Genomic DNA, 24,919 nt, shown 5'->3' with positions numbered 1-24,919 from the left:
AAAGGTGACAAATGGAGTTCAATGTAGCTAAGTGTGAAGTCATTCACTTTGGTAGGAGTAAAAAGAAGATGGATTACTGGGCTAATGGTAGGCTACTTGGTAGTGTGGATGAGCAGAGGGATCTTGGTGTCCATGTACACAGATCTCTGAAAGTTGCCACCCAGATAAATAGTGCTGTGAAGAAGGCATATGGTATACTGGGCTTTATTGGTAGAGGAATTGAGTTCCGGAGTCCTGAGGTCATGTTGCAGTTGTATAAGACTCTGGTGTGGCCTCATCTGGAGTATTGTGTGCAGTTTTGGTCACCATACTATAGGAAGGATGTGGAGGCATTGGAACGAGTGCAGAGGAGGTTTACCAGGATGTTGCCTGGCATGGTAGGAAGATCGTATGAGGAAAGGCTGAGGCACTTGGGGCTGTTCTCATTGGAGAAAAGAAGGTTTAGGGGAGATTTGATAGAGGTGTACAAGATGATTAGGGGTTTAGATAGGGTTGACAGTGAGAACCTTTTTCCGCTAATGGAGTCAGCTGTTACTAGGGGACACAGCTTTAAATTAAGGGGTGGTAGGTATAGGACAGATGCTAGGGGTAGATTCTTTACTCAGCGGGTTGTGAGTTCATGGAATGCCCTGCCAGTAGCAGTGGTGGACTCTCCCTCTTTATGGTCATTTAAGCGGGCATTGGATAAGCATATGGAGGTTATTGGGCTAGTGTAGGTTAGGTAGGCTTTGGTCGGCGCAACATCAAGAGCCAAAGGGCCTGTACTGCGCTGTATTTTTCTATGTTCTATGTTCTATGTTCTAAGAGCAGGAGTATGTCTCTCAGGTTCTCAAGCCTACTTTGCCATTCACTAAGCTCACAGTTGATCTGATCATTCCTCAGTCCTGCCAATAGCCTTCCACTCTGTTATTTATCAAAACTCTACCAGCCTCTGTCTCAAAGAATTTTGCTTCCAGCATCTATTTGAGGAAGTTCCAAAGATGCATTACTCTATGTGAAGAGAAAAAAAAATGCTCCTTACTTCTGTCATAAATGGGTGACTCATTCAGAGAGATACTGAAGTGGTGAAAGGCACTACTTGGACAACAATAACACCAAACACCAAGGGACATTTATGCAATTTACAAGTTGAAACCTTGTACTGTTCATATGCAACAACATGAGAGAAAGTGAGGACTGATAAAGGGTTTATGCCCAAAACGTTAACTCTCCTGCTCCTTGGATGCTGCCTGACCTGCTGTGCATTCTAAATGAAGGCAGTGGGACAATAAAGTACACCACTGAATACGAAAGACATATAATACATAATATTTTAAAAATTATAATTGTATATACAGTTTAATTTTGATAATCCTATGAAAGTGAATACATTTAAATGGAGATTGTAAAATTACCAATCAAACCACATACTCTTCTGTTTGATGTAAAGATAACAATCTCTCCTTCAACATCAGCAAAACTAAAGAGCTGAGCATCAACTTCAGGAAGCAAGGAGGAAGGCACACCAATGGTGATGAGGCAGAGATGTTTGAGAATGTCAGGTTCCAAGGAGTGATTAGATTAGATTAGATTACTTACAGTGTGGAAACAGGCCCTTCGGCCCAACAAGTCCACACCGACCCGCTGAAGCGAAACCCACCCATACCCCTACATTTACCCCTTACCTGACTCTACGGGCAATTTAGCATGGCCAATTCACCTGACCCGCACATCTTTGGACTGTGGGAGGAAACCGGAGCACCCGGAGGAAACCCACGCAGACACGGGGAGAACGTGCAAACTCCACACAGTCAGTCGCCTGAGTCGGGAATTGAACCCAGGTCTCAGGCGCTGTGAGGCAGCAGTGCTAACCACTGTGCCACCGTACCGCCCACAATCTGTCACCAAAAATCTGTCCTGGACCACCCATGCTGATGTGACGGTCAAGATAGGCACAACAATACCCCTTCTTCCCCAGGAGGCTAGGGAAATTCAGCATGGTTATAAGAACTCTCATCATTTTTATAGAAGCACCATAGACAACATTCTACCTGGATGTATCGCACCTTGAGATGGCAACTACTCTGCAGAACTGTAAGAAACTACAGACAGCTGTGAGCACAGCCCATATAAGCCAACTCCCATCCATTGATTCCAACTACACTTCTCACAACCTCGGAAAGGCAGCCAACACCATCAAAGACCCCTCCCACCCCAGTTATAATCTCTTCCAACCTCTTCTGTCGGGCAGAAGATACAAACACATGTACCAACAGGTTCAAGAACAGCTTCTTCCCCGCTGTTATTAGACTCTTGAATAAACTTCTCAAATTTCAAATCGAATGTTGATCCTGCTTTTTGTGCACCTTCTTTGCAACTGTAACTTTATATCCCTCAGTCTGTTAAATCATTATATGAACTTTGTATCATGTGATGTCCCTGTACTGCATGCAAAATAAAACCTTTCAGTGTACCTAGGTGCATGTGACAATAATAAATCAAATCAAATCAAATTATTTTGAAAGAATATAAAGTTAATCATGCATGAGGTGCTCAGCATTGATAGGAAAAAGTGTCAGGATTAAAAATACTGAAACCAAGACCAATGGAAAGCCTTAAGGGGCTTCACAGGAGAGTTATGAAACAAGATGTAAGTAAACAAGAGGAAAAATGAGCAAATCTTTGGTCAAAAAGGCAGGTTCAAGCACCTTTTTAAAAGAAGTTAGAGGTAGAGATGTGCAGAGGTCTAAGGCAGGAATTCCCAAAGCTTCAGGGCACAGCAGTTGGAGATATAGCCACCAAAGGTGATGTGACTAAAATCGCAAGCTCTCAGAGGTCAGATTTGGATAAGCACATGAGGGGAATAAAGGGATAGAATATAAAACATAGAACAATACAATGCAGTACAAACCATTCAGCCCTTGACTTTTGAAAACAATCTGAAACCTCTATCCTACACTATTCCATTTTCATCCATATGTTTATCCAATGACTATTTAAATGCCCTTAAAGTTGGCAAGTCTACTACTGTTGTAGGCAGTGACATTCCATGCCCCTACTACTCTCTGAGTAAAGAAACTACCTCTGACATCAGTCCCATATCTATCACTCCTGAACTTAAAGCTATGACCCCTTGTGCTAGCCATTGCCATCTGAAGAAACAGGCTCTCAGTGCCCACCCTATCTAACCCTCTGATTAATTTGTATGTCTCAATTAAGTCACCTCTCAACCTTCTTCTCTCTAATGAAAACAGCTTCAAATTCCTCAGCCTTTCCTCATAAGACCTTCCTTCCATACCAGGCAACATCCAAGAAAATCTCCTCTGAACTCTTTCCAAAGTTTCCACGTCATTCCTATTATGGGGTGACCAGAACTACACAATACTCGAAGTGCGGCCGTATCTAAGTTTTGTACAAAATTTGGAAACAAGAACGAGAATTTTTAAAACAGGATGTTGCTGACCCAGAAGTCAATATAAGTCTGTGAGCACAGTTGAGATGCATATGTGGGACATGGTGCAAGTTGGCTCAAGCAGCAGAATTTGGTGCAGTCAACTTTAAGGGTGGAAGGCCAACCAGGAAAATATCAGAACAGTCACACTGACAAGTAACAAATTCAATCTAAACTCTTTAAATTTCTGTTATCAACATCTTTTCATTCTCTCTTCCTTCAAGCAGATCTGAATGCTTTAAATGTATAATCCTGTCGGTGCGGTTCTGTAACTGCAGAATGCAACACCAGCAACTCATTCATGAAATGTAACATGCCTTAACACATTCTATTGTCCTTGTTTCCCAACTGTTCAAGTGTACTTTTAACCTGACACTTTCTGCATCAATGCATCATTAACTTTACATTCTTTCAAATAGAAGACTATGTGGATTGATCTGTAATGATACAATCCCCATTTAAATATATTCACTTTTGGAGGGATGATCAAAATTAAACTTATGCACAATTGTAATTTTAAAAATATTACATATTGTATGTATTTTGTATTTAATAATAAAATTATTTTCATTTAAAGTGGGTGTTGTTGCATATGAACAGTACAGGGTTTCAATTTGTGTACTGATTTTTTGTCTGGAAAAATGTGTCTGAAACTTAATTTTAACTTTAACATTGATTAATAGGGAAATCTATGATTCACTTGAAATTGTTTCTCTTAAAGTTGCAATTTTAAAGAACACAACCATCACTTAAAATAAAGACATATTGTTTTATAAATGCTGAAACAAATTATTTCCCTTTGTGAAAACTCATTCAGCATCAATATTTAAATGTAAGCCATTTTAATATGCATCATGTAAAGCAATCCAATAAAATTCTAATTATAATGCTATCAAAACACAAATAATGTATCATACAACAGCGTGGGATGTGAACTTGTAATCTCTGGAATAATGATCTCAAAATGTCACCACAATGCTGCAACTTCTATGCCTCCAGATTGACCCCCAGTGATCACTGTGCTCATGTCTGAAAACAAAACACACATCTGTACTATTTGCTTTGAACTGTTGTGGTGACATTTGAACTCAGTTGTGTTTGATAGCCCAGATTTTACATTCACCAGTGAAGGAATAGTCATTCCTCTTGCTTTTAGTAATCCAGAGGCTTTGTATGGATACTTGACTGGCAACTTGTCATCATCAGGATTATGATATAGCATTCTAGCATTTACAGGATATCTATTATTTGAGAAACAACATACCTCTTTAACCAATCAATGTTTAAGCCTATTATTTCATGATTCATTTCAAGATCATATACAGAAAGCAGAATAAAGATAGGATTAGCAAAAATGAAATTGAGAGATAAAATAAACAGAAAATTGTAGTTTTAAAATACATAATGTTTTACAACACTGATAAAATTGAATTTTTGTGGTTGCTTAGATTAGATTCCCTATAGTATGGAAACAGGCCCTTCAGCCTAACAAATCCACATCGACCCTCTGAAGAGTAACCCACTCAAACTCCATACCCTATATTTTCCCCTGACTAATGTAGCTAACACTATGGACACTTTAGCATGGCCAATTCACCTAACCTACACATCTTTAGATAGTGGGAGGAAACCAGAGCACCCAGAAGAAACCCACACAGACCACAGGGAGAATATGCAAACTCCACCCTGACAGTTGCCCAAGGCAGGAATCAAACCCAGATTCCTGGCTCTGTGAGGTAGTAGTGCTAACCACTGAGCCACCGTGCCGCTCCAAACTACCTGTGCCAGTTGACAGGTTGTTTGGAAATAATTTAGATTTAGCGTGTCATTTAAAAATGTCTCAACTCATTTTTTTTTCTGGCATGTTTAGCTTGTAAGAGGCCCAGATTCATGCCATTTCATGTTTTTGAATGCTGTCTCTATTGTATGAAGAAAAATTGCAAATACAATTGTGGTTTCTGGAACTGTGTTATATGTACATACATACATACATATATATAATAAAAATACCAGGTGCCTAACATTGTTTTATTCTATAATAATGATGTCTACTAATCACTTTAACATTGCAAAATCTAGGCTTGTTCATTTCACTTTCCAATCCAATTGGATTTATCTTTCTGTTAAACTCATCGCATAATGGTAGTTTTACAGCATTCAGCATTGCAGTACTAGTTAATTTTGACAAGGCACTATAAATTATGTATTTTTGCCAAAGAGACAGACAATAAATAGATGGAAGGAGTCAGTGCTGTGAGATTATTGGTACAGCCCCTGAAAAAGCTTAGCAATTAATTACTTTTTAAATCATCTTACTAGAGCTTCAGTTCCACAATTGATCTGTTGTGATCACTTACATCCTCATGCAAACTGGAGTTCTCAGATGATTTTTTTCAGTCTAGCCTATGTACCACATACAGTAATGGGCATATCCCTCCTGTTGTCCTACAGGGATGGGCTTAAGGTACAAGTTATACTCTCTTGTGCACATTGACTCAAAGCAAATTGAGATCCATGTGGAAACATAAAATGGCAAAGTCCACTGGGAAGGTTGAAGTTTTAAGACACCTCTAAAGTTAATACGTATTTGTACAAAATTTCATTTGATGCTTGCTTTTTAGAGGATGATAAGAAACCAAAAATCAAATCACTCTAAAAGAAGAAAACAGCCAAAGATTGTCAGCTAAATTCTCCTATTGACAGAATACTATATTGCTTGAAGTTCAGGGAAAATTGTTTCTTGTTTCAATTCATCAAAAACTCGCATCTATATAGCACCTTTAACAAAACATCCTTAAGGCACTTCAGAACGCAATTTGACACTGAGCCTCATCAAAACACATTAGGGCAGATGACCAAATTCTATCCAGTATGTTTTAAGGAGTGAACCAAAGGAGGCAAAGAAGGTAGAGGTACAGAGAGTTCCATGGAAGGTTTTCGAGACATAGAGCCCTAATTAGTTCAAGGAATAATTGTTAATGCTGGAGTAATTAAAATAGGGGATGGTTTAAGAAGTCAGAATTTATGTGCTCAAATATATGGTTTGTTTCAATGTGACTTCAAAGATATATAACAAAATTTCAAATGATTAGTTGAATCATTTTCAAATGAATCGTATCATTGAGAAATTGTTGCGAATGGCAGGAGCATTGGTAACTAGGAGATCTCAGAGAACTTGGAGTCTTGTAAGTTTTTAAAGTAGAGAATCCATTTAGGTAAGCAAACATAGAGGTGATAGCTGAACCAAACTCAGTGTAAAAACACAGGTAGTAGCGTTTTGGATGATCTCATAATTTTATAGAGATTAGACATGGAGGTAAGCCAGGAATGCACTAGATAGTCCAGTCCACGAGTTATAAAATATTACATTTCTGGAATCAAATGTCCCTTACTATATTTTCAAATTTTGAAGATGTGTTTATACAGTCCTCTGAAAACATTACAACTCTGGTTTCTTGTCACCACTTCCTTTGCTACAACAATGGGAGTAGTCTCTGCAGCCATCTAATTGTAGAATTTCCTCTGTAAACCTCTCCCATTCTCATTCCCTTTGCTATCAGCTATATTTATATTTTGTCCTTTTTAATGTATGGCACAATGTCAAACAACATTAGGCACTAAGTATAAGGAGATGAAATTACATACTTCTGTAACAAGTTTTCATTGTATGTTTAAAGGAGTGAAAATTAAAGCAGCTGGAGAGGTTTAGGGAGGAATTTTCAAATCTTAGGGCTCAATTATAAAAGCAGCCTTGGTGATGATGTAACTAAACAGGGGATAAGAGAATGGGCCCGAAGTAGAAGACTGCAATGATCTTGAAGTGTTGTGGGTTTAGAGGGGATTACAGGCTTGAGGAGAAGTGAAGCCATGCAGGGGATTGAAAAGCAGAATGAAAATTTGCAAGTGTAGCTCAAAGCCTAAATCTCACCAAACATGTGAGTTACTTGGATATTGGAATAGAGAGTAAAATTTCAAAATTTGTCTATGAAATCAAATCTGGAAGGGCAATGAGGATGATATTAACCCAACTATAACAACGCAGATAGATTCAACAGAATGGAAAGAGAAGTGAGAGATAGAGTTTATTACAAAGAACTGGGAGGTGATGCATTTGGCTGAAGGGACAGAGAGAAGCAACATAGACTCAATGGCAGAATTCAAAACAGTGTGCAGGAATAGAGGGAGCATTCGATGCACTCGCTCGAGTCTTTGAAAAAGATGGCAGAACATATTGAAAGACTGGTTAGTAAAGTATTTGGGATCTGAATTTCATAAAAGACTTTGTTATTTATAGAAAGAAGGGAGGTTATAATTGTTTTTTAAATGTTATGGCGGGTTAGACCAAGTGGCGTATTGTATCCAGTTCTAATCATTTCATATTAGAAATAATATAATGGCCCTTGATGCAAAAGAAATTCAACAGAATGGTTCCATGGGTTCAGGAATTTAGCTCTCAGTTTGCGGTGGAGAAGCTTGGGGTTGTTCTCCTTTGAGCAAAGGAGATTGAGAGGAGATTTAATAGATATGTATGACATTTGTTCACATCAGCTGATGGTATGAGGACAAGGGAACACACATTCTAAGGTTTTCAGCAAGATGTTCAGGGGAATGTGGGGAAGAATATTTTTACCTGGTGATTGGCAATCAACTAGAACTTGTTATCCACAAAGGTGGTAGAAGCAGACTAGCAATGATTTTAAAAGGAAATTGAAAGAGTATTTGTAAGAAATAAACTTACAGGGCAATGATACAGTTTCTGGTTTCTGTGTTAGCCTATGTAATATAGATCTCAGACGGTCTGGTTCTTCTTGCAAGCCAGAACGTACTCGAGGGTCCAAATGGCCTCCTTCTGTGCTAGAAATTGCTCAGTGACTAAGCATTTGTGATCTGCTTCATTATCTCAGCATTTATCTCAGTGTCAACTTTTATCAGATACTGATTTTGCGAAGCACCTTGGGGTGTTCTGCTACATATAAAACACTTTATAAGAGTTCCAAACAGCTGTTATTGTTTTATGTTGCTATTTATATGGTGACACTGTTGAATTCAAAATAAATTATTAAAAGCCCTGTGCTAAAATAGAAGGAGAATGTCAGAGAAATTTAATTGTGTGCTCAGTCACGAATATCAGCAGCAATAATTTCTGGGCGATGGACTTGATTTAGTTCAATAGTAAATTCAAATCTCTATTTCTCAGAATTATTTTCCTTTTGTCTTCCTCATGTATTTTGAGATGTACAATAAAGTTTGGAATCACCAGGAGAATTTAATTGATAAACTGTTACTATTGACAGGAGTGTTGGTAGCCAGAGGCCACAGATATAAAATAATTGGTGAATAAACCAGAGTAGGTGATGAGAAGTTTTGCAATTATGTGGGTGAGTTGTGATCTGCTTGACAGGATGGTGGAAGGAGATTCAATAGTAGTTTCAAAGTAGGATTGCATATATTAGTGTGGTAGCTTCAGCTGCAATTGATCATCCTTGGACAACAAATTCAAAATTATGCCCCTTTTCCAAAGTAAAGTTTCTGTTCAAAATCATTTGCATGTTTCCAATACAAAATCTTCTGAAGCCAGCACGATCAGACAAGACTTAGGAAGGTAACCGTGTATTCACCATACGCTATTGCTTAATATATTCATGAGCTGTAACATGTTTCAGTTTTCAGCTGAAAATGGGGTCACCACCAAATCTAAGCAAAAATAATGTTCATGTTCACTATCTGGGGGTAGCCTGATTTTTAAGTAAATGAAAATGGTTTTAGAAAACCACATACAAATCTTCAGTAGCTGTAGTGTGCATTAGTGTATATGATGAAAATCAGTTTTGGATGGTGTGTTTTGCTTTTGAGAGAATTTGGGCCAATTTCAGGAAATTGGCCAAATCTCCATTTGGTCACTTCTTTTTCAGCAAAATGGGTTTGAAGGAAAAATATTTTCAAGACATTGTGGAAAATGAATCCAGGTAGTTAAGGTTAAGTGGCTACCTGCTGCCAACACAACGTATCAAACAACATTCTACACTGCAGTCAGACCAGATTCTAATTAGGAAATTAACTGGATCAACTTGCTAAATGCTGTGGCTACAAGAGGAAGTCAGAGATTGAGAACTTTGTGCAGAGTAACTCCTTTCTCAAGTCCCCAACATGTATGAGCAGTGCTGCCTTACAGCACTAGGGACTAAGTTCAGTTCCAGCTCTGGGTGACTGTGTGCAGTTTGCACATTCTCCCCTGACCTGCATAGGTTTCCTCTGGGCGCTCTGGTTTCCTCACACACTCCAATGTTGTGCAGGTTAGGTGGATTGGCCATGCTAAATTGGCCTGTAGTGTGCAAGTTAGGTGGATTGGAGTAACCATGGGAAATGCAGAGTTATGGAGATAGGATGTGGGAGCATCTCTGGTTGGGATGCCCTTCAGAGTGTTGGTGCAGACTGGATCAGCCAAATAGCCTCTTTCTCCACTTGTAGGGATTCTATGATCTACAAACCATAAGTCAAGCATGTAGTGGAACATGCTTCACCTGCCTGCACCAACAGCACTCAAGGTTATATTCTATCCAGAACTTTAGACACATCTGGCAATCTTAAGTATTTGCCCCCTCCTCCACTGTGGACAATGACAGCAGTGTGTACCATCTGCAATATGCACTGCAGAAATTCATCAAAGCTCCTTTGACAGGACCTTACAAATCTTATAACCACCATCACCCAGGAGAACAAAGACAGCAGCTATGTGGAAAGACCACAACTCCAGGTTCTTCTCCAAGTCACACACCATCCTGACTTTGGTCCATATCACTGATACAGCAAAAATGCAAGAACAAAAGTTTGGATCATTCTTCCTAACAGATTTGTAAATGTACCCACACAACATGCAGACTTCAAGAATTCAAGGAAGTGGCTCAGTATTGCCTACTCAAGGGAAATTGTGGTAGGCATTAAAAAGAACAAATAAAAATATGATACTAATGAAAAGAATGGTCCAGTTATGACTTGTTTCTTGTTTTCTCAGATATTTCCATTAGTCTATTGTCACTGGTGGTGACTGCCTGTGGTCTGGCCCTTTTTGGAGTCTCACTGTTTGTTTCCTGGAAATTGTGCTGGATCCCGTGGCGAGAACGCAGTGAGTCATCCAACCACAAGGACAGTCAACAGGATCAGCAGCAATACACAGACAATGAGATAGATGGGCATGAGTACAGTGAGGACTTTATGACTGAACCTGCCTCCTACCCAGAGTCAGCGATGAAGATCAGCCACACGTCCCCTGATATTCCTGTGGATGTCCAGTCCAAGAACAAGGAGAATTGTGCTCATAATATGCGGATGCATCGGCAAGTAACGGAGCCCACGTCATCTTCCAGGTCAGTGGTTCTTGAGGTGGGAGAGAGACACCAAAACAGAGTCACTCACTTTGTTTGGATTCTAAGATTGTGGAACACCACAAAGATTTTTAATAGTTGCTTTGCAGATTTATCTTGAAAATATTGACTATGGGGTTCAGTAGGGGGAGACAAGATTCTCTCTGCTGTTTTGTGCAGATCGATAATGAAATATAAAGAGGAAGCACAGTCCACATCCATCCTGCTTCCAGCCCCATGAAACAGCAGCCATATGCAAATAAATCATTCAGGACCAATTTACCTTGTTAAGAACCCAATTAACCCCACCATTGCACTGCCCATATAATAATATGGTTGGCATATTATTGGCAAGAATGAGGTTTGCAATTTTGTTTGGAAGTGCAGAAAATGGCAGCAATAACGGGGTGTGCTATGTCTTGAGAATGTCTTTTGACCTTTGGGGGGAGCATCCTGGGAAGATAGTATCCCATCTTCCTCCCACTTGCAAGTTCATTCGGATCCACCCCCTTCTGTGAATTATCAATAAGCCCCAGCCAAATTCCACTGGACTTCAGTTCCATGAAAGCCGGATCCATGGACCCTCCTTTGCCAGCTTACCTTCAGCCTCATCAGCATACCTTGTTCTTTGGTGCTGATGGTACTGTTGGAGCTGCTGGTGAATCAAGTGGCCTGGTAATTCCAGAGAGTGGCCCTTCCTCCTGCTGAGAGTCAGAAATCCTACTAATGCCTTACTTAGTCTGCTCATGGTGCCTTTGAATGTCTAGTTGGCAGGCCACCAACTTTTCTTGCAGCAATTGAGACATCCACACTCTTACCCCCATGCCCATAATTTTTCACCATTTGATTCGGTCTAGAAACATTGAATGGATCAAGAAAGAAACTATTTACAGTTTTCTTCATTGACTGAGAAAGGACATTGGCTCACCAAAGGCAATAATGTTGAAGCAGGATGGTTCAAAGCAGGAAGTGATACAATAAAGCCTTCATTGGATATGTCCAATCAAATCTGGTAGCATTGGTTCCACCATGCAGATGAATGGGAGTGGTCTAAAGGACACCTAGAAGAATTTATTAATTTTAAAATTTAAACACTAGCATATATAAATATTTAAAATCAAATCGAATAGTTGTACGTTCAGACAACAGAGAAATCTGGTCATCAACATTTTCATTGGCTGAACTTAGACAAATCTCTGGTGAAAGGTTTGATATTTTATGTTCCATTTGTGGATGGGGGGGGCGGTAAAAGGGATTGTGCTGGTAGTGGCCACACTCTACAAACTTGAGGTCATCACAAATTCTACCTGTGTCCTAATTCGCACCAAGTCCTATTCACACCTGTATTCATTGATGTATAGTGGCTCCCTGTTAAGCAGCACCTTAATTTGAAATTCTTGTTGTTATTGTCAAATAGCTCAAGGGTATTGCCCCTCTCTTCCTCCCTCTGCATTCTCTTCCAACCCCACAAATATCTCAGATATCTGCACTTCCCTTATTCTGGTCTCTTGTGTGTTGAGATTGTTTTCATGACCTCTCTTGCCTTGTTTGAGACCCTCCTTAACATTGACTTCTGTCATCGTCACTAATATCTTATCCTATCACTTGGGGTCAAAATTTGTTTGATGATCCTGCGATGCACTTTGGGATGCTTTAAAACATTATGCGTGTTATATAAATGCAAATTGTTGTTGTTCAATGGCAACTATGCTGCAAATTTTTCTCAAGGGCAATTAGGTATGGATAATAAATGCAGGACCTTGCCAGCAAAGATCACATTCTACAAATGAATGGGGAGAAAAAAAGGTTGTGACATGGGCATATGGTAGTTGGCAGAGTCATGGAAAAGCATTCAAGGGACACTAATTAAATGATGGAAGTTACATTTATAATGATCAGAAGCCTCTGCTGTCCTGAGGTAGACTGCAGTTTTCTGAGAGCCCCATGTTACTACTTTGGAGAACTTTAAAGATCACAAGACACTCTTTGAATAAAAGCAGGGTGTCCCCTGGTGATAGTTTGTTTCTAAATCAATGCATTTGATCTTTGATTAACCTTTGAAATGGCCTAGCAAGCCACTTGATCACATCAAAATCCCTCAGTAACATAAAAGGAAGGCACACCGTCACTTTTCAGGGCAATGAAGCGTGGTTGACAAATACTGTTCTTGCCTGCAATGCCCGTACCCTCAGTGATTTTATGTATTTTAAAAATACCGGAACCACTTAAAAAAGCAGGGCATTACTCTTTCCTCTGCTGCAGCTGATAAAATTAGTGTTGCATATTTTGACCTTGTACGAAAAAGGGATAAATACCTGAAAACATTTTCAGAGCTATGCATTTGGTGCATGTGTGGGATTGGGAGACAATAATGGGTAGCATTTTGAAAGAGCTGGCACAGACTTGATGGGTGGAATAGGCGAAAGTGAGGACTGCAAATGCTGGAGATTAGAGAAAAGATTAGAGTGGTGCTGGAAAAGCACAGCAGGTCAGGCAGCATCTGAGAAGCAGGAAAATTGATGTTTCAGGCAGGAGCCCTTCATCATCTCATTCCTGAAGAAGGGCTTCTGCCCGAAATGTCGATTTTCCTGCTCCTTCAATGCTGCCTGACCTGCTGTGCTTTTCCAGCACCACTCTAATCTTGATGGGTGGAATGTTCATCTCTCCTCTAAGATTCTATCCAAGAGAGTTAATTAACCAAGAGAGCATTTCCGATCAGAATGAAAGTAATATGAAATAAAAAATACTGTTATGGACATAAAAACATAAATATGCCATTCAAACTGTCATGAGATATCTATGATATTGATGGGCTGAATGGTCTCCTTATGATTCTGTGACTACGTAAAATATGTAATTTTTCACTGAATAATAATAATAATCTTTGGTTGCAGACACAATTCCATAAGAAGACAGTTAAATCTTTCCAATCCAGACTTTGACATCCAACAGTACCAAAGGCAGGAAAAGCCAATGGACATTGGACGGATTAAACCTGAGTTGTACAAACAGAGGTCGGTGGACACTGATGATGGACGGAGGAACAATCGTACATGTGGCAAACTTAACTTTGTGCTGAAGTACGACTGCGACTTGGAGCAGCTGATTGTCAAAATCCACAAGGCTGTCAACCTGCCTGCCAAGGACTTCTCGGGAACATCCGATCCTTACGTGAAGATATACTTGCTGCCAGACCGTAAAACCAAACACCAGACTAAAGTCCACCGCAAAACTCTCAACCCTGTCTTCGATGAAGCCTTCCTCTTTTCTGTGCCCTACAACGAGCTGGCCAATCGGAAGCTTCACTTCAGTGTCTATGACTTTGACAGGTTTTCCCGCCATGACGTGATTGGCCAAGTGGCTGTTGACAATTTCCTCGACTTGTCTGAGTTTCCTCGAGAGACCACGCTGTGGAGGGATATTCTACATGTCACTTCGGTAAGTGTAACCAAATTCCTGAATTTGGTGCTAAAATTCTAGAGTCGATTACCTAAGTTATGCATCTTTCAAACATACATTTAAACAAGCGCATTGCTTCAAGGCTGTGGAGATCAATGGCATGACCATCTTTGAGACCATATTTTTGCATTGACAGACAATCTCCACATTATGGCAATAATGCCAGAAGTGGTCCAAAAACCATAAGTACCATCATTGTACACTGTACTTCCCAGTTTTGTGGGAAAGAGAATGGGATTAGAGCCATGTAAATCTTCAGCTACCTGCACTAAAAAGTTGGATTTTAGTAGACTTCGAGTGTGACCCCAAAGTGAGCAGACTGGAGCTGTTAAAGAGCATATCTGAACTTTATTGATTTATTTGAATAGTCAATGTACCTTTTTCAAGATACAGGTTAGTTCTTTGGATCTAGTCCCCAGATACATTTGGGAGAGGAAAGGCACCCTTTGCAGCAGGTCAGGTGCCATCTGGGATCATTGAAAATAGTCACAAATGTGCATTAAAAAGTGCATAATCTCAATTCTATCAAATGCATTGGAACTTACAAAAGCCCAGTCAAAATTAACCGTCGGATACCTGTCAAGTGCATAAAGAGAATTTGTCAAAGGACCTGTCATTGGGCATATTAAAAGGAATTGTCAAGAGAACCTGTTAAAGGGAGTTGTCAAGAAGACAAGGAGACTTGTCAAAAGGCACTGTCAGAAGTGCTAAGAAAATGGAGCTGTCTATCTGTCAACACATTTAAATGTCCTGTCCTTTAAATCTTTGTAATGTTAAAGAAAGAGATTGCTTGCTATTTTAAACTATTGACATAAACTGGAGATTAGTTGATTAGGACTGCATGGCTGAGTTCAGAATCACCCAGTAGGGTGCCTGCTATTTCACAGGGATTGTGCACTTAGTCATAGAGTCGTACAACACAGAAACACACGCTCTGAACCAGGTTGTCCATGCTGAACAGATTTCCCAAAACACCATTGTCTCATTTGCCTGTGTTTGGACCATATCCCTCTATATCTTGCCTATTCACATACCTGTCCAAATCCATAGCACAGCAATTAATGCTGAAGCTCCTCTGGGATTATTCTTTAATACCAAATTGAACCTTTCAAAACTAACAAATGAAATGTTGGCTCTTATTTAGTTGAATGAATGTAAAAGTGAGATTTTATTATTCATCACTTTATCAATGTTGTGAAGACAACAGACACAAGTCTTCTCCAAACTCGCTCATACAATAGACAATTAAGCCAATTATTTGCTATGAGAGAGAGGCTCTGTATTATGGAAAATCTGCTGAAAATGGATTAAAATCTCAAGTCCTGGCTCCAAAATGACACTTCCCATTTTCACATGAGACAAATTGGAGGAAGGGTGGCTTTTATAGATTTACATTTTACAGATGGGCATTTAAATTATGTGATACCTCCAATGAAGTGAGGTTTTGGCATCACTGTAGCATCGAAGCCAAATATACACTTTGGACCTGCTAAGAGCATGTCTGAACTTTGTGAGTTTGTTTGAATATTTGGAGTACCCCCTTTCATGATATCATGAAATACTTTGGGATGTGGGGGGTGCAGTGGTAAGGATCATGTTTTTGAGATGTCTGATATCCATAAAAAGGGGTCAGATATAATTTGGGATTGTTCAACAGTAGAAAAGATTTTGCCTAAAAACTCTGTAAAGCTAGAATGAAAATTAGTAATTGCAATATTAATTTAGAGAAAATTATCTTTATCTCAGCTCTAGATGGGGCCTGGGCTTTGCCCAGTGCGAGGTTTGGATGAATTGACATGGTAGTTGTAACAGCAAAGGCTGCTGAGTGGTGGAATAGGCTTTATGGTCATCGCTAGACACACCATTGCACATTAACAGAAGTACGATAAAATGGACCATGGGCATGGGTGAAGGTGCAAAAGCTAGCATGAGTAAATGAAGACCTTGGGGTTACAGTTGGCATACAGTGTCTGAGTGGCTTTGTGGATTGGGTGGAGTACCACTGGCTGTCATTGCCATTGGTTGGCATCAGTGGGAATGTGTGCAGGCATAGGCGAATGATGATGGGTGAGAACTGATGGATGTTTCCTGTTTTATTTTTAATATTTTTGAAGTTTGGATGCAGTGTTGGAACCCTGAGGCTGGCCTTTTATCAGCCCACCTCTGTAGCTGAAAACACCCTCAGTTCTTCCAAGGTGTCCTGCTTCAACTTCCAATAAAGCTCAATCCCACAGACTGAAAAGCTGTCATCCAGGCAGCCATTTTCAAAGGCCAGGTTCATGGACCTGGGGAAGGCTTTCATTTCTGCACACTCCACCCGGGAGCAAACATCCAGGCCCAGGTCCCTAACTTCCCTTGGGATGCATATAGTCTGAAGCTTGGGTGCACTTCAATGCATGAATAACCACAGCTTTATTTGAGGAAATTCAATTTTCCTTCATACTCCATTTTCCTCCAGCCTTTGTTGTGGGTCAGGAATACCTATCCCTTCTGAGGTTGGACACTCCATTTTAAATGGTGTGTAAAAATCACATTTCCTCCTGCACACTATTTTCATCTGGTGGTGTGTGATTTTGGATGCCCATTAAAGTAACATCTAAGAATTTGTGAAAAAAATGAAAACAATGCTGAAGAATCTGGAACATTTTGTAAGGTGAGTGTAAACTGTTTCCATACCTTCAAATTCGCATTGAGATGCTATATTACAATATAGATGTATTTCATGCAATGATTTATGGACTTGACTTTTGAAGATATATTGGCCCTCGTTACATAACTTTTCAATGGAGAAACTGCCACACAGCAGTGAAAAATGGGAGAAAATGTCTTGCTAACCTATATCATCATGTTTTGAACTGTAATTTAAATGATGTGACAGATATAGCTAATGAGAAGAAATCTGCTGTTGATACTTGGAAGAAAAAGAATCATCTACATCCATCCATTGATTGATTGACATTTTGCTTTGAAATTGAAATAGGCACCTTGTATTCTTTTCCACTCAGACAGTTCTCCATTGTTTGGACAGCTGTGGCCATTCTGAATACTTGGTTGGGTTTTAGTATGAATTTGATTCACCACTGTGCGTGTTTCATTCAGTTGAAAATGAATGAAGATTTTACCGTTGATTTAGTTTTTGGTTTGTTGAAATAAGCCATTAGGATTAAGTATACTATAAGCTATTTTTATGCAACTGAATGTGTTTTTTTTTCAATATCCATAATAATGTGCTTGTGGAGGCTATTGTTAGATGATTAAAGGTTTGCATTTTTTACTAAGGAATATGAAATATTTTCCATTCATACTGCATTGATCTCAGGCTTGTCCCAGTGGGACTATATCAGTAGGATACATGTTGTGAATGGAAGTGGGTAAGGGGTGGCAGAATGGACCGGGGTAAGGGGAGGTGGTGAAGTAGATTATGAGATGTGAGGTATTGGGGGCCTTTAAACGATATCGGGATAATTATTGTTCTTGCCAAGTGCAAGATGGACTTTCTCACCAGTACACATTTGCAACCATATTTCCTGCTGCTATGGTTCACAGCTGACAAAGTGCACCATAAAACTACGGCCAAATTGAGCAATCTTACTGAATTTTTTGAGAAGGTAATGAAATAATTATGGAATGGTAATGTAGTGGATGCAATTTACTTATATTTTCAAAAATATTCTAAGAGTGCTCATTATTGGCTAATTAACAAGATCAGAGAGAGCAGAGTCAAGAGATAAGTGACAGAATGGGTTGTTGGTTAACTTCAAGTTTGTAGGCAGAAAGTGGGAGTATGAATTGAGTTAGCACATGGGCCATTGCAGGGCCTATGGATGAATGGGAGGTCATAAGTTGGCACTAAGTTTGAATGGGGCTATCGGGTAGTTATTGAGTGGCACAATGTGGGATGTGTTGTTGGACAAGAATCATAACTATTCCCACTGTTGTTCACAACTTATATAAATAATTTGGGCTTTGAAATAAAAAAAAAGAATTTCTAAATTTACATATGGCCTTAAATTGAATGGTAATGAACAGTTAACATTGAGGAGCGCTGTGCCAATTTACGGGACAATATTAATAGACTAAAAATGGAGAAATGATTGATTTGTAAAATTCAACATAGATAAATGTGAGATGGCACATTTTGTTAGGAAAGAAAGGAAGACTCGATTTATTTTTAAGGCACTATAAGACCATAAGACATCGGAGTGGAAGTAAGGCCATTTGGCCCATCGAGTCCACTCCAGTATTCAATCATGGCTGATGGGCATTTCAATGCCACTTACCCACACTCTCCCCATATCACTTAATTTCTTGCAAGATTAAGAATTTATCAATCTCTGCCTTGAAGACACTTCACATCGCAGCCTCCATTGCGCTCCATGGTAATGAATTCCACAGGCCCACAACTGTCTGGCTGAAGAAATGTTTCCTCATTTCCATTCTAAATTTATCCCTTCTAATTCTAAGGCTGTGCCCATGGGTCCTAGTCTCCCAGCCTAATGGAAACAAATTCCCAGGAAATTCCCAAATTCTACCCTTTCTAAGCCATGCATTATCTTGTAAGTTTCTGTTAGATCTACCCTCAACCTTCTAAATACCATTCAATACAATCCCAGGATCCTCTGCCGTTCATCGTGTGTTAGACCTACCATTCCAGGGATCATCCGTGTGAATCTCCACTGGACATACTCCAGTGCCAGTATGTCCTTCCTGAGGTGTAGGCCCAAAATCGGACACAGTATTCTAAATGGAGCCTAACCAGAGCTTTATAAAGTCTCAGAAACATATCGCTGCTTTTACATTCCAACCCTCTTGAGATAAGTAACAACATTACATTTGCTTTCTTAACCACGGACGCAAGCTGCAAGTCAACCTTTAGAGAATCCTGGACTAACACTCCTAGATCCCTTTGTACTTTGGCCTTATGAATTTGCTCACTGTTTAGAAAATAGTCCATGCCTATATTTTTTTTTGCAAAGTGCAAGACCTCACATTTGCTCGCTTTGAATTTCATCAGGCATTTCTTGGATCACTCTCCTAAACTGTCCAAATCTTTCTGCAGTCTCCCCACCTCCTCAGAACTACCTGCCTGTCTACTTAACTCCGTATCATTGGCGAACTTCACCAGAATGCCCCCAATCCATTCACCCAGATCATTAATATATAAAGTGAACAACTGCGGCCACAACACTGAACTCTGTGGAACACCACTTGTCATTAGCTGACATTCCAAAAAAGAACCTTTTATTCCAACTCTCTGCCTTCTGTCAGACCACCAATCCTCAATCCATGCCAATAGTTCACCTTGAACACCATAGGCCCTCACTTTACTCAACAGCCTCCTGTGAGGCACCTTATCAAAGGCCTTTTGGAAGTCGAGGTAGATAATATCCACTGGGTTTCCTTGGTCTAACTTACTTGCTACCTCTTCAAAGAATTCTAACAGGTTTGTCAGGCATGACCTCCCTTTACTAAATCCATGCTGACTTGTTCTAATCTGACCCTGCACTTTCAAGAATTTAGAAATCTCATCCTTAATAATGGATTCTAGAATTCTACCTACAACCGAGGTTAGGCTAATCAGCCTATAATTTTCCATCTTTTGCCTTGATCCTTTCTTGAGCAAGGGAATGACAATAGCAATTTTCCAATCATCTGAAACTTTCCCTGACTTCAGTGATTTTTGAAAGATTACAACCAATATATCCACTATTTCTTCAGCCACCTCCCTCAGAAATCTAGGATGTAAGGTACAAATCTAGGTAGGTAGAAGAACAAAGGGATTTTGGAGTACAAATGCACCAACCAATATAAGACTCACCGCAGATTAGCAGGATCATAAAGAAAAGCAAATGATCTGATTTCATTTTGAGAGATTTAGAATTTAAGGGAGTCTTAGTTTTGGTAATTTCCAAATTTTCCTATTTCCCTTGCTTTACAAATTCATAATTGTAGTTTTTCTAAAGTGAGCTATCAAAACAGTACAGTCTAATTACTATAGAAAAAAGCCTCAACCATCTTCATCTGAGCACCTTGCAACACATGGTCAGTGTCAGTCTCAGAAGCAACAACCACATCCTGAGAATGGATAAAAGAGAAAGCTGGAATCTAACCAGTATGACAACTTGGTTCATTGAGGCTCTGTACAACTGCATCATGCACCTGTACTACATTCCTTCTGAGAACTGTTAACCCACTTAAAAATAAACAGTACTTAAAAATAGAATTTTGAGCTTTCGTCTGTTAGCTTGATGTCAGATGTTCAGATCTTGCAGATGTCAGTGTTGAAGCATGTGAAACTGGAACTAAGATCCCATCAGTACAAGCCTGACCCATTTTGTAGACTCTTCCTTTTTATCCCTTGGTTTATGTAGCCCAATTACGAGCACTCAACAACTGCTTGTGTGCAGAATCTGCAGTATGTTTGTGAAGTTGCAATTGTGAAAGATTGTTGCCTTCAAAAAAAGCATACTATTAAATCAATGAGCTTTCATGGAAATGATGCATTTCCTGTGAGCCTGGTTCAGTAACTGTATCTGAAAAGCTATTTAGCTTGCGTATCAGTTTCCATCCTGAAATGCTGTACCTAAACTAAATGCAATTTTATGACTGGTTAGGGTAGTAGTTCTGCTACCTTTTGAGCAGAAGATAATGATTTCAAACCCTACACCAAAATTTGAATATTTAATTCAGTCTGATTCTGCAGCCACAAGACCAAAGGCTGCATTGTCAGAGGGATTGGTATTGGCTGAGACATTGATATTGATGCCTTACTGTTACAGGTGAATACTGAAAATGCAGCCAGAAGGACTTAATATTTCAGACTGCATTAACACTAGCAACTTCACTTTAAAAGCAATTAATTGATTATGGCATTGCTTACAGAAATCAGCAGCAGTCACCTCTAAATAAGCAGATCAAACTTTGACAATATTGTATGTTACAGTCTAGACTGACACTCCCAGTGCAGTTTACAATGAGTCCTGCACCATCAGAGACACCATCTCTCAGACAAAATGTTAAACCAAGACCTCATCTGTCTTCTCAGATGGGTGGAAAATACTCCATTGCACTATTTTGAACATCACAGAGATCTCGCCTATTGTCCAGAATCCCAGTATTTACTCTTCAAACAACTTCAATAAAAAAGCTGATTTACCTAAAACTGCACCTCTTTCACCTCCTCCTACCCTGCCTCCTTTAAAAACGCCATCCCTTATTCCCAATTCCTCCACCTCCACCGTATCTATTCCCAGGAGGACCAATTCCACCATAAAACATCCCAGATGCCCTCCTTCTTCCAAGACTGCAATTTCCCCTCCCACATGGCCAATGATGTCCTCCAGCGCATCTCCTCCATTTCCAGCACCATTGCCCTTGAACCTCACCCTCCCAACACAACAAGAACAGAACTCCCCCCCCATGTCCCCATCCTCACCTTCCACCCCACCAACCTCTGCATACATCGCATCATCCTCTGCCACTTCCGCTACCTACAAACAGACCCCACAACTAGGAATATATTTCCCTCCCCATCACTATCAGCATTTCGGAGAGACCATTCCCTCCGCAACTCCCTTGTCAGATTCACACCCACTGCCGCCACCTTCCCTTGCCACTGCAAGAAGTGCAAAACCTGCCCCCACACCTCCGTCCAAGGCCCCAAATGATCCTTCCACATCCGACAGAAATTTACCTATACTTCCACAGATGTCATCTACTCTATCCACTGCACCCGTCGTGGTCTCCTCCACATCAGGGAGACAGGACGCCAATTTGTGTGTCATTTCAGACAATATCTCTGGGACACCCGCAACCACCAACCCTACCGCTTTGTGACTGAACACTTCAGCTCCCCCTCCCACTCTGTCAAGGACAAGCAGGTCCTGGGCCTCCTCCGTCGCCAAATCCTAACCACCCAATGCTTGGAGGAATAACATTCATCTTTTGCCTTGGGACCCTGCAACCACACAGAATTAATGTGGATCTCACCAGTTTCCTCATTTCCCCTCCCCCCACCTTATTCCAGTCCCACACCTCTAACTCAGTTCCACCCTCTTGACCTGTCCATCTTCCTTCCCATCGATCCGCTCCATCCTCCTCTTTGACCTATCACCTTCTCCCCCACTTTCATGTACCTACAGCATTCCCAGCTACCTTCCCCTTAGCCTCACCCCATCACATTTATCTCTCAGCCCCCTTGTGCGACTAGCCTCACTCCTGATGAAGCGCTTAAGCTCAAAATTTCGATTTTCCTGCTCCTGAAATGCTGCCTGACCTGCTGTGCTTTTCCAGCACCACATTCTTAACCCTTTCGCATTGTGGACAGGATTATATATTATTAAAAAACTGACTTACTATAAAGTGCTTTAGGATATCTTTAGTCCATAAAGATGCTATATAAATGTAAGTCTGGTTGCCTTGCTGTCGCAGCCCTGCATCATTTAGAATATTTGCTTTTCAGTATCATTGACAATGTGGTAAGAGATCTTTGTTTCTTACATTAAATTGCTTCCTAGAATTATCTTAATTTGGAAACCAGAAAAACATTTGAAATCTGTGTTTAGCAGCACCACTCCATTAATATTGCTGGTCCTGCCAGATTTTTCACTCCGTGGCTTCAGGGAGAATAAAGACAAATCCAGCTGCAAGCTCATCGCACCTGCCTCTGCAAAAGCATCTTCCTTTTAAAAATGGGGTCAGCTTGCCTTAAGGAGCAGCTGCAGCATTCTGAGCTGCACGCTGTTCAGTACACCATCAGCTCTGAACAGCTTTTTTGTTCTGTCTTGCTGTACTCTCCTATTCTACAATCCCCTGAGATCTGTTCTATTCCAATTCTGGCCTGTCTTACAACCCAATTTCCATATGGCTTCAGCTGCCTTGACCCTCAGCTCTCAAATATCCTTCCTAAACTTCCTTACCTCTCTTCTTCTGCCTCCTGCTGTAGGTCACACCTTAAAACCGACCTGTTGACCAAGCGGTGGTCACCTACTTTAACATCTTGTTATGTTAAAAATCACACAACACCAGGTTATAGACCATCAGGTTTTTTTGGAGCCACTCCAAGTAAACCTGTTGGACCATAAACTGGTGTTGTGTGATTTTTAATTTTGTCCACCCCAGTCCAACACTGGCACCTCCAAATCATCTCTGTATGTGACTCCCTTTCGAAAGTTGTTTGACAATTGCTCCTGGACAGCGCCTTACAATGTTTTACTATAGTAAAAGTGCCTTAACAATGCAAGTTCTTGTTGAGGTGTATTTCCAATGGTTTTTGTTTTGCATTAAGAGCAGGGTATTTTCTTAATGTTATATAATAGACATCACTGCTGTAGATTGTTAGAAAACAAATCCTTATTTATTTAGTGACCATCTTTGATGCGCCACTGAACTTTGTGAACCATCTCACACTTTTCTCCATCTATTTGAGTCAGTACTATGAGCTTTGGAGCGGCTGGAAATACTGATGGATGCCTTATTCCCATTCCTGCAGTTCTCCATACCCCTGTGTTTTGAAGGATACACTTGGAAAGCCAGGATGACCTGAGGGCATTGAGCATGGATGGGGTCTACTAGCTGTGGAAATCAGGATTGGGAATTATGACTATTGTGAAGTAATTATGAAAATTGTGTCCCAGTTTTCCCACTGCATCACTTGGTGAAAGCTTGGAAGAGAAGTAGAAATATTTGCATTTCTGTAGCATCTTCGACAAACACAAAGCATTTTATGGCCAATAAGCACTTTGTGAGTAATGTAGGGAAATAAGCAGTATATTTGTGCACAGCAATCAAATAATCGATCACAGAATCGTGGTAATGTTACAGTACAGAGGGAAGCCTTTCAACCAGGATCCTTCAATGACCATCCCACATTCTCCTGCCATCGCTCATAGCCCGCACATCCTTTCCTTTTAAATTGCCATCCAATTTCCTTGCAGGTTTTTTAATTAGACCAGACTCCATCACATTTTCAGTTAATGCACTCCAACCCTAACCCCTCCTCCTGTGAAAATAAGACCATAAGATCTAGAAACAGTAGTCGGCTATTTGTACCATCAAGTCTGCTCTACTATTCAATGAGATCATGGCAGCCCTGTTAATCCTCAACTACAATTTCCTGCCTTTTCCCTATAACCCATGATACTTTTACAAATTAAAAAGCAGTCTACACAAACAAAAAAAAAGAACTGTGGATGCTTGCAATAAGAAACAAAACAGACATTTTTGGAAATTTTTGAAGATAGGTCATGGGACCCAAAACATTAACTCTACTTTCTCTCCACAGATACTGCTAGACTTGCTGAGATTTTCTAGCAATTTCTGTTTTTCTTTCTAAAAATCTGTCTCTGCCTTGAGTAATCTTAATAACTAGTATTGACTGTCCTCTACAATAAAGGAACTCCATAGATTCACTGCCCTCTGAGAGAAGAAATTTCTCCTCATCTCTGTCTCAAAAATGCCTTCTCCCACCAGTGGAAAACAACTTCTCCATACTTACCCTGTCAAGTCCCTTAAGACTCTCCTATGTTTCAAAAAGGTTGCCTCTCATTCTTGGTCAATGAAATGTGGAGCTGGAAAAAACACAGCAGGACAAGCAGCATCAGAGGAGCAGGAGAGTTGGTGATTCTGATGCTGCTTGACCTGCTGTCTTTTTACCAGCTGCACATTTTAT

At 40.1% G+C, this 24,919-nt stretch overlaps 1 protein-coding gene across 1 annotated transcript in view; it reads left to right on the top strand.

Annotated features, from left to right (window-relative positions):
- Positions 1 to 24,919, top strand: part of syt9b (synaptotagmin IXb) — a 90,810-nt gene that overhangs the window by 27,628 nt on the left and 38,263 nt on the right. Inside the window, exons 2-3 of the mRNA XM_060838655.1 lie at positions 10,443 to 10,794; positions 13,686 to 14,229. Coding sequence (XP_060694638.1) covers positions 10,443 to 10,794; positions 13,686 to 14,229 — 896 coding nt within the window. The remainder of the gene's footprint in view (positions 1 to 10,442; positions 10,795 to 13,685; positions 14,230 to 24,919) is intronic.

This window comes from Hemiscyllium ocellatum, chromosome 18, assembly GCF_020745735.1.
Source record: "Hemiscyllium ocellatum isolate sHemOce1 chromosome 18, sHemOce1.pat.X.cur, whole genome shotgun sequence".
Lineage (NCBI taxonomy): Eukaryota > Metazoa > Chordata > Chondrichthyes > Orectolobiformes > Hemiscylliidae > Hemiscyllium > Hemiscyllium ocellatum.
Note: the sequence above shows the minus strand (reverse complement) of the source record. Positions and strands in the feature narration are given on the sequence as shown.